The sequence below is a fragment of the Musca domestica genome, unplaced genomic scaffold, assembly GCF_030504385.1.
Source record: "Musca domestica strain aabys unplaced genomic scaffold, Musca_domestica.polishedcontigs.V.1.1 33, whole genome shotgun sequence".
NCBI classification, from domain to species: Eukaryota; Metazoa; Arthropoda; class Insecta; order Diptera; family Muscidae; genus Musca; species Musca domestica.
In genome coordinates, this window is record NW_026712312.1 from 5708228 (window position 1) to 5721432 (window position 13205).

Consider the following 13205-nt stretch of genomic DNA (forward strand, 5'->3'; position numbering starts at 1 on the left):
TAACTTCGACAATAACACCGCCCTATGGTCTAAAAAGGTCCATTTTTATTTAGTGTACCGACAGGCAACATCCCGTCATAAAAAATAAAACTTTCCTTTCTTTATAAATTAAAAATTGTTTAACAGAACATAGAAATTGAAAAAAAAATGGAAAAAGCAAAAACATATACAGCCTGCTTGTTATTTTTTCTGTGAATTGAAACATGTTCACATCCTAGCTAAATTCGAATGTGATGTGTATGTGCACACAAGAACACACCGACTACATTGTATACATCATTACCTATGTGTGTATTTCTAATTAACAATTAATATTAATTTTTTTTTGAACTTAAAAAAGGCAACCGTTTGCAAACGATATAACTAACGATGAGAGACTAACAATAATACATACTAAATACAACATTTAAGCATCATTATACAACTTGATTTTGTTTTGTTTTTTTTTTTTTTTTTGGTTTTTATAAAATTTATAAAGATTTTATAAAATCTTGTCATTTATTTATTTATTTTCTTGTTGTTAGCAATTTTTTTTGTTTAGAAATTAAGAAATTATTATTAGTTTGACCATTTACAAAAGAAAAAAAGATACAATTTTCTTTAAATATAGTTTGTAGTTGTTGTTGTTTGTATACAAAAACTTATTATAAAAAGAAACAATGTTTGTTTGTTCGCTTAATCCTTTTTTTTTTTTTGTTTTTTCTTTGTTCTAGCAAAAGGAGGAGAATATTGTGGGAGGGGTTGGTTTCTTTAGCTTATAATAATTTACAAAAAGACAAAGACATTAAATGATAATAAGAGAAGGCGGGCGGGGGGAGGAGAGGTCGATGAGTGGTGGGTAGGTAGATGGATGTTTATATGGGGGTTTCAATGATGATTGTTAAATGTTTCGTTTTGATTGCTGTTCTTTAAGGATTGTAAAGTAGAGTTTAACAATAATAAATGTGTTGGTAGGTAGGTAGGTATTGTGTTGCATGTGGTGGTGGATGGTTTTTTGTTTTTACACACTTAAATATGATTGATTGTTTTTTCTTTCTTTTTGTTTTTTTTTTTTTTTATATAAATAAGAAATTATATAATATATAATTTATAGTTTTCTTCATTCCATTTGTTTTTGTTTTTAATTTCTTTCTTTCTTATTTTTCTTGTGTTTTGTATATAATTTGTTGCTAAAAACTATATAAAATTAATTTAAATATTTTAATAGGCTTAAATCGAGTGGTTGTGTTGTGTGTATGTGTGTGTGTGTGTGTTTCTGGTTGTTCTATCTTATTTGACTTTTCTCTGGTGAAGACTAGAGCTACTGGTATCTGAATTAAGAATAGCTTCATTAGATGAGATAACACCTTCCTTGAGTATGTGATCGCCACCGCCGTTGGCATAACCGTTCTTGTAATGGCCATTTTTCAAATGACCATTTGTCTGTATTGTGGTTTCAACTTCGTCTTCCATTACAGGCTGCAAAGAGAAATTGAAAAAAAAACAATTAATTTTGAGTTGAAAAACACTAACAATTTTTGGGTAAAGAATTAGAAATATTGCAAGTTCCAAGTATTCCTAGTAAATGGTGGATCAATCTAATCCGTTTTTTACGAATTAATATTCCAACCCTAAGAAATTTGGAATGAGAGTCACTAATGGAGTCCAGGATAGATTTTCAAAAGGTTTTTTGGAAATTCGAACTTTAAGGTTACGAAAAGGAACCAAACTTCTAAAATGGTAACATTTGGTATTAAGTGAAGGATTAGGGCTAAAAACTAAAAATTTGGTATGGGAATCAAGGTTGAACAGCAAGTTGTATGCAGATGGTTTTGGAGAAGTGCACTAAGTGTGCAAACAGTACTAAATGTTGAACGGATAAAGCTGAAATTTTGAAATTTTGTATTGAGGTCCCTTTTATTGGTAGGTTTGTGATAAAGGGGTGCTTTTGGAAATGTTTACTTCACGAAGTGCACGAAAAATACAAAATAGTACAATATTTGGTATTGTATGAACATATAGTGATTAAAATCTAAATCTAAAAAGTACTAAATGGTACAAAATTTGGCATTTGGGTAAGGTATTGTGTTGGAAGTCTTAAATCTGGCATTAGTGAGCGAAAAGTACTAAATAGTACTATATTTACTACAATTTGGTAATGGGTGAACAGATAGTGCTTGAAATCTGAAATTTGGTGTTAGGGTCGCTGGTCATATGTAGCCTGGACACATGGAGGTATAGTACTGTATTTGGCAGATACAATTCTGAAATTTGGTATTTAGTTACTGATGGTATTCAGAATTAAGATATAATGGTTGTTTCAGAAATGCGTCCTTTATTTCTTTTGGTATTGGGTGAAGGGATTGATTGATTGATATTGCGATAACTATTGGTGTCTAGGATTGAGATATGGAACGGTTTTGAGATCTATATTTGTATGAAAAGTACTAAATTTAGTATTTGAGTGAAGGTATAGAATTGGAATCCCCAAATTTGGTATTGAGGTTTCAGTTGGTATCTGGAATTGAAATATAAAAGTAGTTTTGGAGATGTGTACCATAATTGTACAAAAATACAGAATTCAGTATAAGGGAAGGAATTGAGGTGAAATCCTGAATTTTGATACGGATGTCACTGTTGATGTCTGTGGCTATGAGAATTGGTAATTGATATTGACGTCACTTTTGATTTCTAGGGTTTACATATGGAGACTTTGAAATAGGTTTGGACAGAAAAATTGGATGTGGGTAAACTTTAAAAGGAAAGATTTCCAAGAGGACTTCTTGGTGCAAAAGGTAAACATATTCCTATTATTTTTTCCGAAAAAAGGACAAGTAAAAAAAACTACAAGTGTGGCCGGAACGAACTTTGAATATCCTCCACCATTTGGATACAATTTGTCTATCTTCAAAAAATCCGTTAAAAATTCTGTTAAAATCTTCAAAATACCGAATGTATCCGTTATACCAAAACATGGTCCTGCACAGACAATTTTCTGTCATAGGCTGTAGTATCCATTACGAAATTCAAATACCAAATTTGAAACAATTCCGGTTAATAACGTCGCTAAAATCATCAAAATACCGAAAATAGGGAGGTACCATTATATGGGGTCTATACCAAAACATGGACCTACATGACCCATTTTCAATATCAAAAGTCCTGCAGACATAATATACATTTGAGTAAAAGTTTATCAACCTACTTCATTTCGTTCGGAAGCTAGAGAGATTTCCACAGATGGACAGACGGAGGACTTCGCTAAATCGACATAGAATTTTATGCTGATAAAGAATATAAATACTTTGTGGGAATATTCAGAAATGTTACAAACGTTATGTTAAAAACTTGAATAATAATAACAAAACCTTGAAAGTCTCAAGTCTCAGTACGATGTATGAAGCTTTGATTCAAAAAAAATGTCAAACTGAGCAAATTGTGGCTTGAAGGTATGAACGGGTACTTGCTAGTACAAAAAGAAGATGTCGTTTAAATTTACAAAAAATATGAGATTGTATGAAAAGGAACGTGAAGCCTATACCAATCTACCTTGATCTTTGCATAACTAAAAAAATATTTTAATCACTTAGTTGAAGAAATGTTTGCCAACCCTAGTAGCATACCACTCCCACTTTATTTCAATTAAAAAATTCAACTTCCAAATTTAATTAAGCCACAACAAACGCCTATGAAATAAAAGTCTTCTCAAATTTATAAAACACACAGTGAATTATGCCTATAAAATAATTTCTATGTGCGCCATGGTCTAATGGAATTGGCAAACACCTTGTTGGTCATTGTATCACCACACAGCACGTGGAGGTTTTATTCGCCCCAAAGATCATCACACTTTACCCAAATACGCCAATGCTAAAAGGGGGAATATATGAGCATTCTTCAAAAGAGCGAAGGAAAAAAATTTTCAGAATTTATAATCACGTCGCCTTAATGCTTGGCTGAACAAAAGACAATATTATAAAACCCCGAGAAGAAGAAATAAATCAAGTCCAGACTTAGGTTAAACAAAACAAAAAAAATCGACTGCTTGCGTAGATATTTAAAATTCAATATTATAAAATAGAATCAATAATTGCATTGCACACATTACATGCACAAAATGGAAAATGGAAACTTTGTGGATTTATGAAGGCAATATATGAGCAACACAGCGCACTTCAAATTAGACGTTAGGCAATCATGGTATAATTTTCCATTGCCTGTGTCTTTCTCTCCCGTTGAACTTTGCCAGCTATTAGAATAAAAATATTTTTTTTTTTTTTTGTTTGCGTAATATTTATTTTCAATATACGTAAAATATCATAACCAAAACCAAAAGTAAGTAGTTTCCATTATTTCAGATTTTTTTCTACATAAAATTCACTTTGTTGTTATTGTGTCTAATTGTATTTAATTAACACTGTGGTGTTAAACCGGACCCATGTACTTTTCTAATAATTTCCAACACTTGTCCGTCATTTGCTTGAATTCAATTAGAAAGATAGGGAGATATCCCTCCTTATCTTCCTCGCCCGTTTAAAAAAAAAAGTAAACAACTTGCAAAGTTTCATTGCCACGCCTTTTCGAAATCAGAATCAAAAAAACAAAAACTCAACATGATATTTTGTAATAATTTAAGCAACAACGACAACAAAACTAATGCATGCATGGATGATACTATTTGGCTGATATTTGCAGCAGAGACTGTCTTGGATAAAACCAAAACATATTGTCCATATGTAGGTACCCCTCTCTCCAATCGTTAGGGGTGTGAGTATGGTTTTTTTGATATTTATTTTTGTTTATAAAAATCACACATTTGTAGGGCTCAAAGGTTATTGATCGTGTACACACAAACATTTGAAGGTCATTGGAGGTTTTGTCAAATCCATTCATTGATGACTTGATTGATTTGTTAATTTGATATTCACACATTTTTTAATGTGTTGTTTTATTTGTTGGTAAATGATTGCCAAATGGTCACCAACACTTTAACAGCCGTTCGGTCACTGGTGGTTAATTGCAAAACGGTACGATAAAACCCATAAAATTGCAATGAATTTTTTAATAGGCATGTTACGAATTGTTATTCAGTGTAGCCGGCAAAAGTTTCCACGTTTGGGAATTCATTTCTTTCGATACATATTCACAAAGAGGGAGATATTGAAAGAAAGAAAACAAAAAACAAATATGAAATACTTTACGAAGTGCGTAAAAGGTCTTTGGCAGGATCACCATGGAAAGTGTTCTTAAGTTCAATATTTAATTTGGAAATGTCGAATTCTTTGGAAATGCCATAACAAAAAGTCCGCCGAGCCGATATGAAATTGTGATGTGAAACAAACATATCATATGAGTCTCAAGTATTACTTAATTATATGAGAAATAATTCGATCTGGGCGTTTTCATAAGCCAGAGACTTTTTACAAGATGATGACTTATATTGCCAATTTTACGCAAGGAGATTTCTGCCCACTAAAAACTGTAAATGTCTAAAATAACAAATAAAAAAGCTGTGAATACCCTCCACCATTTGGAACGAATTTGGCAATTTTCAAAAAAAAAATCCGTTAAAAATTCTGTTAAAATCTTAAAAATACCGAATATAGCCGTTATATTAGGGTCTATACGATGACGTCACAAGCCATTACAATATTCAAATGCGAAAAAAAAATCGGTGAACAATGTCGCTAAAGTCATCAAAATACCGAATATCAGGAGGTACCGTTATATGGGGGCTATACGAAGACATGAACCTGCACAGACAATTTTCTGTCATAGGTTGTATTACGAACTTCAAATACTAAATTCCAAACAATTCCGGTAAAAAATGTCTATAAAATCATCAAAATACGGAATATCGGGGGGGACCGTTATATGGTGGTACGAAGACGTGGACCTGCACAGACAATTTTCTGTCATAGGCTGTAGTTTCCATTACGAACTTCAAATAACAAATTTGAAACAATTCCGGGGAATAATGTCGCTAAAATTATCAAAATACCGAATATCGGGAGGTGTCGTTATATGGGGGCTATACGAAGGTGTGGACCTGCGCAGACAATTTTTCGTCATATCCTATAGTATCCATTATGAACTTCAAATACCAAATTTCAAACATTTCCAGGACCTACATGGTTCATTGTCAATACCAAATACCTGCATACATAATATACATTTGAGCAAAATTTTATCAACCTACTTCATTTCGTTCGGAAGCTAGAGTGATTTCCATAGACGTCCGTCTGTCCGGCAGACGGTCATCGCTAATTAATTTTATTTATCATTTTTTGTTTTACTCACCATGCATGCTCCACGATTGCTATTGCCATTGGCATAGACACCATTGCCATTGGCAGTCGCTTTGCCATTTGTGAGGTATTCTTTTTCTGACGCGCTAGCATGGCCATTGGCCGCTTTAACTTTTTGCGCAGCGCGGGTATATTTGGTTTTGTAGAAATCTGAGAACAAAAATAGGAACATAACGCCATGCAAACCGATCCAGACCATGAATCCTTTGGGATAATCACATTCGCGGAACAACAATTGGAATTGATGGGTGAAGATAGCAACAAATTGTACCTGGAGAACAGTAAAACAAATTAATATAAATCTCACGTTTACAATTTCGATAGCTTACCATTTGGAAAGTGGTCAAATACTTCTTCCACCAAATGTACTTTTGATATTTGGGACCCATGGCAGCGATCATATAATAGAAATACATAACAATATGTACAAAGGAGTTCAATAAGGCAAAGAAGGTACTATGGCCGCCAGGGGCCAACTTCAGACCCATCCACACGGAGAAGGGCATACAGCCGTGATGGATGACATGCAGCGTCGATACATGCTGTGTCTTCTTGCGCAAAATGAAGAACAGTGTATCGAAGAATTCGGTGAATTTCGAAATGTAATACCACCAGCAAATGTTTGCCATCTGAAAATTAAAAAAAATGGAAAAATTATTAATTGGATTAAATTGAAAATAAATGAGTCGAAACTTTAAGTTTTGCCTGTTGGGACGAAGATAATGTTTTCTGATGTTATTTGTTTTGTCTCTTCTAAATTTGTAAACTATTCAGTAAAAATGTAAAGTCAGTATAGCAGTTATATTTAGTAGGGAAGGTTTTGAAATACCTCACAATCAAAAGAAATATTTTAATGGAATTTATTGTCTAAAAATTAAGTTCGATTTGTTTCTCATTTATATTCCGAATCATTTGGTCAATATTGAGCAATTCGTATCTGACCTAAGACTGATAAAAATATTACAACGGCCATATTTGGAGTATATCGACTACTTCCTATACTTTATATGAGATATGTGCAAATGTGGAAATATGCATAAGTTAATAAAAATATTGGGAATATTGGGCCAAAGAGAACTAGGGTCTAAAACCATTATTTCGATGAGGCACGTTTTTGCCTTATCAAATGATAAATACCCTATCTAGCCATATGGATGTGGGTATAAAAATAGCTATATCAACTTTAGAGATGGAAACGAAAATGAATAACTAATTGCTATTACAAATTTTACAAATGGGCCAAATTCTCGCATTTCCACTGGTAAACGTGACTTATACCAGGTTTTCATCCAATAAAAATTCACAAACAGCCCGATTATTTACAAAATAAAATATTACGATATTTCCATTTGAATCCAATTCCAATTTATATTTCTGATAATAAAATTAAAAAGACTTTCTACTACGGACATCTGTTGCGATTTAGGGAACAAAATATGCTAATAAATTATTTGAAGTTTATTGGCCTTTACATACAATACTATCGATTAACAATGTAAAAATAGAATCTAATTAATTATGTACACAGAATGTGGATATAAATATGGTTACAAGATATTTCAATAATTTATGATGATTTTCTTTTACATAAAACTACCAAATACAAGATATTGGCTGTAAAACTGTCTCAAAGCTGGTTTTGAACAATATTTGAACTATGAACCCATTTTGGTCTCTCTCTTTCTTTTTAATTCTAATTACAGAAATAAAAATATTTATAAACTGGCTGTCCTAAATTTTAAGAGGAAAGAGTGACAGAACCAGAACTGAAATGCGTCGCCCTTAATGTCTTATGCATTTGGATTTTATGTTAGCTTTTATGGCTCATAATTTAAAAATGATAGGGTTTGAAGAAGATTTTGACTAAAATGGAAATACATTTGCCAATACTTACTCTCAAAGCCTTTGGACTATTGCTGTAGTCAACAGGTTGACATTTGAAATTGTAATCACCCCACCAGCCACTCATTAAATACTGTAAAATAGAAGAACAAATTACATATTAAAATATAAATTATTATGATTTATTGAAGTAAGTTCGTCTTACCTCGTAGAATATCCACGCACTGAACACGGTCTGGAATAGATTATACCAAACCAATACATTTCTTAAATCCAAGGCCTTTCGTTTGGCCATTAACTTTGGTCCTAATGATTTACTAAAATAAGCGTAAAAGACACACAGCAAAAATGTGGGTACAGGTGAGGCCATCATGGGCCAACCATTTACACGAGGATCTGGAAAAAAGAAGATATTTAATTAATTAAATTGGAATTTTAAAAATTAAAAAAGTAAAAATATAGTGGTAGTGAAATAACTAACTGAGAATCAATACCCAGACGAAATGGCTGAAGTTAGAATTTTGAAATTTTGCACGACAGTGCGTCTTGGTGCGTAGGCGTATGTTAAGCTGGGTTTAGGTTTGGACTAAAAGGGTATAAAAAGTATTAAAACGTATTAAGATTATACACTTTGCTTTTAACAAACGAAAAAATCTAGAATTCTGAAATTTGGATTAAGAGTCACTGATGAAGTGCATGATAGATGTAGAGTTTTTGAAAATTCGAACTTTAAAGGATATGAAAAGTTCTAAAATGATACTAAACTTCTAATTGGTTTTATGTGAGCGGATAGAGTTAAAAACTTGAAATCTGGTATGAGAATTGGAAGTGTGTATGTGTGGTCTTGGTTGAAGGGATAGAGATAAAATTCTGAAATTTGATATTTAGATAACTGACTGTGTCTGTGTTCGAGATTTGGAGGTGATTTGGAAATGCGTTCTATATTTGTACGAAAAGTACTAAATAGTACTAAATTTGGTATTAGACAAAGGGATAGGGCTGGAATTCTCAAATTTGATATTGAGATCTCTGTTGGTATCTGTGTTCGAGATTTAACGGTGGTTTGGAAATGTGTCCAATTTTTGTACGAAAAGTACTAAATGGTACTAAATTGGGATTTGAGTGGAGGAATGGAGCTGTAATTCTGAAATTTGATATTTAGGTTATTGATGATGTCTGTGTTCGAGATTTGGCGGTGGTTTGGGAATGCGTCCTATATTTGTATGAAAAGTACTAAATGGTACTAAACTTGGTATTGGGTGAAGGGATAGGACTGGAATTCTCAAATTTGATATTGTGGATATGTAGAGGTGGTTTTGAAAATGTTTACCATAATTGCACGAAAAGTACTAAGTAGTACTCAATTGGCTTTTGGGTAAGGGGAAGGGGCTGTTATTTTGAAATTTAATATTTAGGTTGCTGCTGATGTCTGTGTTCGAAATTTGGCGATGGTTTGCAAATGCCTTGGCTTCTAGGGTTTAAGTGGAGACCTTGAAATTGTTTTGGATGTCGGTCAATTGTGCAATGATTTTCCCATATCCTCCTTGGTAAACTTCAAAATGAAAGATTTTGAAGATTTTTTGGTGTAGAATGAGACATTAAAATTTATGCCTGACGTTGTTTTAAATAAGACATTAATTATCTTGAAATTCTTGCAACTTTCTAAAAGTTTAATAATACTATGTACAACAAAGTAGGTTTCTAGAATTAAAAGTAGTAGTGTATCAGGTACAAAAGACAAAAGACACAGTGACCTTGTTCAACTGCATAATAAAAAATGATGCTTAATTAGCCTATATTTCAATACTATTAATAATTTTTATTTCACAAAAATAGCAATAGAATTTCTAGTTTTTTTTTTAAATCAAGTTGCAAACATTAAACAAGTTCGTATATTTTTGTTTTCAAGATCAATATTTCAAATTGGAATTTTTATCGAAATACTTGATGAACGGGAATGTATTGATGGCACTAAAATTGTTTAATATTTCAATGTTATAAAATAAATTTATTGGAAAAATTAAAGACTTGGAATAGAATAGTTCAAGACTATAAAGACAGCTGCATTTTAGTGCAAATGCCAATAAACACATTAAAAAAAATAGTGAAATGAATTAATTACTTTAGAAATGTTTTTCGAAGTCAATAAAAAACTTGTCATTGAAATGGCTGCGGGAAAGTGAAAGACCAAAAGTAATAGTAAGAAAATGCGTCATTTGAATAAATTAAGTATTTTAATAAAAATGATTGCGAGTCAATGACAAAAATCGATTTTGCATAAGAAATCAGTGCATTGATCCATATATGTATGTGGGACAAGAATCAATAAAAAATGACGAAGCAGGAAGAAGTTAGATTTCCAGAACCAGGCAAACCAGAATATTATCTAGGAGACATTTAAGCACACGTTTTATTGGACAGGCCTCTAAAATCGATATTTTAATAGGATTTTTATGGTTTTTGATTTATTTGCAAAAAAAAAAAACATTGTTGCATTAAGGCCCGAAAATATATTGAAATAAAGAAATAATTTTCACTTTGTTTTCCAATCACCAGAATAGTCGATTATAGTCCACGACTGCTAATTAAAATTTACGATCTGTCCGATATTAAACGTGTAAGCATTATTTCTAAAAAAAAACAAAATTTATCACCATTGGGGGCATTAAATTTCTACCAATGGTCATTTTTATGATGGCCAGATCACAAATAAAATAACTTCGATAATATTACGTAAAAAGTCAAGTTGTTTATATGAGTAATCAATGGCCACACTAAAAGGTTGATCTTTAACCCATCATCATATCGCATAAACAAAGGTTTGATATGTTTTGTTATCTGTAAACTGAAGTGTTGAGTGAGGGGGCTGACTCATTGGCGAAAACATGAAAAAATCCTGAGGCTAAACACCTAACTACATAATCTTAATATTTAACCAGTAAAGAAAGTCTAGAGCTTTATATAAAAAATTACAAACCGAATGAACAATATATAAGGGAGCTATAGCTATATCTGAACCGATTTTCACCAAATTTGACATACATGTTTCTAGGCTCAGTTTGGTCGTAAGTGCCATCCATCATCACATTTGGGCAAATATTACACGCTTAGTAAACAAACCGGACGAAGATATATATGGGAGCTATACCCAAATCTGAAACGATCTCGATAAAATTTGGTAAAGGTATTTCTATACTGTATTTGATATATTTCCCCAAATATCGTTGTTACAGAGTGCATATTACGACTGCGGAGGACAAAAATAACAAATAGGATGAACAAAATATATGGGAGCTATAGCTATATCTGAACTGATTTGGATCAAATTTGGCATATTTATTTACAGGCTTGATATATGCTGATATCACACGTTTGGAGCACAATAAACATTGACCGATTATCTCTAATTTCAATATTGTAAACTTTCATCTTGATCGGGTAAGAAATGCGATCTGTACTTTGTTTACAAAAATACAAGGACAGACGGACGGACATGCACAAATGGACTCAGAATGTGATTCTATGCAGATTATCGAAAGGAACTATGGGCCTATCTCGTTCCCTTTTGCTCGTTACAAACAAGTGCACAAAGGCATAATACCCTGGACCACCTTATGGTGTAGGATATAAAAACAGAAACAGGATAACGTGTAATATTTAAAAACTGGTCACGACAGAGCATCTGAAAGACAGACACCACTTAAGCTGAAAGGACCTGGATGAAATCATAAAGATTTTAATGATGGGCTCTCCTAGTGAGAGGATACAAGTTTAGTCTCTTATTTCTGGAATTTATCCTAGAAGGGTAGAACAACTAGAAAGGTAGAACAAAGCATACTTTTAGGCAATTTTTTAAATCGATATAAACGGGATAAAATATCTAAAATCTCGTGCAAAAATTTAAAATTTAATTCTAGCGCAATATTTTAGTAGTAAGGAGTAAAAAAAAAACTTAAGTTCTGGCGGGCCGAACTCTTTATATCCCCACTATTTGGAAAGAACTTGCAAAATTTGGAAAAAAAATTAGTTTAAAAATTACGCAAAAATTTAAAAAAAATTAGAATATTATGGCCTTACAGAAAATTCTGTGTGACTAAGAACCCAAATTCCACTTTGTGCACAATAAATCGTAAATCAGACGAAGATTTACATGTGAGCAATATCTAAATTTTGACCGATTATCTTCAGTTTAAATAGAGTTCGTCCTTGGTTATTAAACATTGAATTAGAGTCATATATAAAGTGATTTTTTCACATTTTATATATTGTATTTTTATAGAATACTTTGAGGAGCTCCCGACAATTTGTAAACACAAATATACACCGATTAATGCCATTCATTCCATTATTTTAATAGTGTCAACCGTTTTTTTTAATTAACCATTCTGGGGTGCGTCTAAAAGTATGCTATAAAAATGTCAGATTTAATGGTGGGAAAAGTCACTTTACATATGACCCTAACATCATGTGTAGTAGGGCTACGGAATATCCACAAATATATTTTATATATCAATACATCTTCCACCTTGAGTGCCAACTTTTAATACTTGGCCCCACAAATATATATAAAGATAATTAGCATACTTTCAGGCGATAAAAAAATATTAGATCTCACAAAAAATATAAATCAAATTACTACTTATGTCTACAAGATCCTAAAAGAGTTAGGGAAATGTTTAACAGTAGGGCAAAAAAATATTTCTTCACTTAGGGTTTACTTACCACTTTTGTTGTCCATGAGATCCCTGTACCAGTCATATATATCATGTACAATTGCGAGAGCCATTTTTAATTTGTTTCAATAAAAACTGCAATGAAAAGAGAGAAAAAAAAACAATTAATAATATTATGTAAATGTAGGTATAGCCTAAATTCTTAGCAATTATTCAAATATGTGTGAATGAAGATCGGCCGGTTCGGTGTATATTTTGTCTGTAAGGACTGCAGTTTTAGGCAATTGCAGTTTTAGGAGTTGATTACTAGCTGCCGCTTCAATTTAGGACATTTTGATGATGGTTCGGAATAGGTCAAAGTTAATTTGCAATCCTCAATTGAATATTATTTGTCAAAATGGAT

General features: G+C 32.1%; 1 protein-coding gene across 4 annotated transcripts in view; it reads right to left on the reverse strand.

Annotated features, from left to right (window-relative positions):
- Window positions 1-479: 479 nt before the first annotated feature.
- Window positions 480-13205, reverse strand: part of LOC101901541 (elongation of very long chain fatty acids protein AAEL008004) — an 83740-nt gene continuing 71014 nt past the window's right edge. For all 4 annotated transcript variants that reach the window (XM_059125303.1, XM_059125305.1, XM_059125302.1 and 1 more), the window contains 6 exons: window positions 12852-12937; window positions 8335-8525; window positions 8182-8262; window positions 6617-6916; window positions 6280-6558; window positions 480-1458 (listed from right to left, as the gene is read on the reverse strand). In XM_059125303.1, the coding sequence (XP_058981286.1) occupies window positions 1270-1458; window positions 6280-6558; window positions 6617-6916; window positions 8182-8262; window positions 8335-8525; window positions 12852-12915 (1104 nt within the window). In that variant the 5' untranslated portion in view covers window positions 12916-12937 and the 3' untranslated portion in view covers window positions 480-1269. The remainder of the gene's footprint in view (window positions 1459-6279; window positions 6559-6616; window positions 6917-8181; window positions 8263-8334; window positions 8526-12851; window positions 12938-13205) is intronic.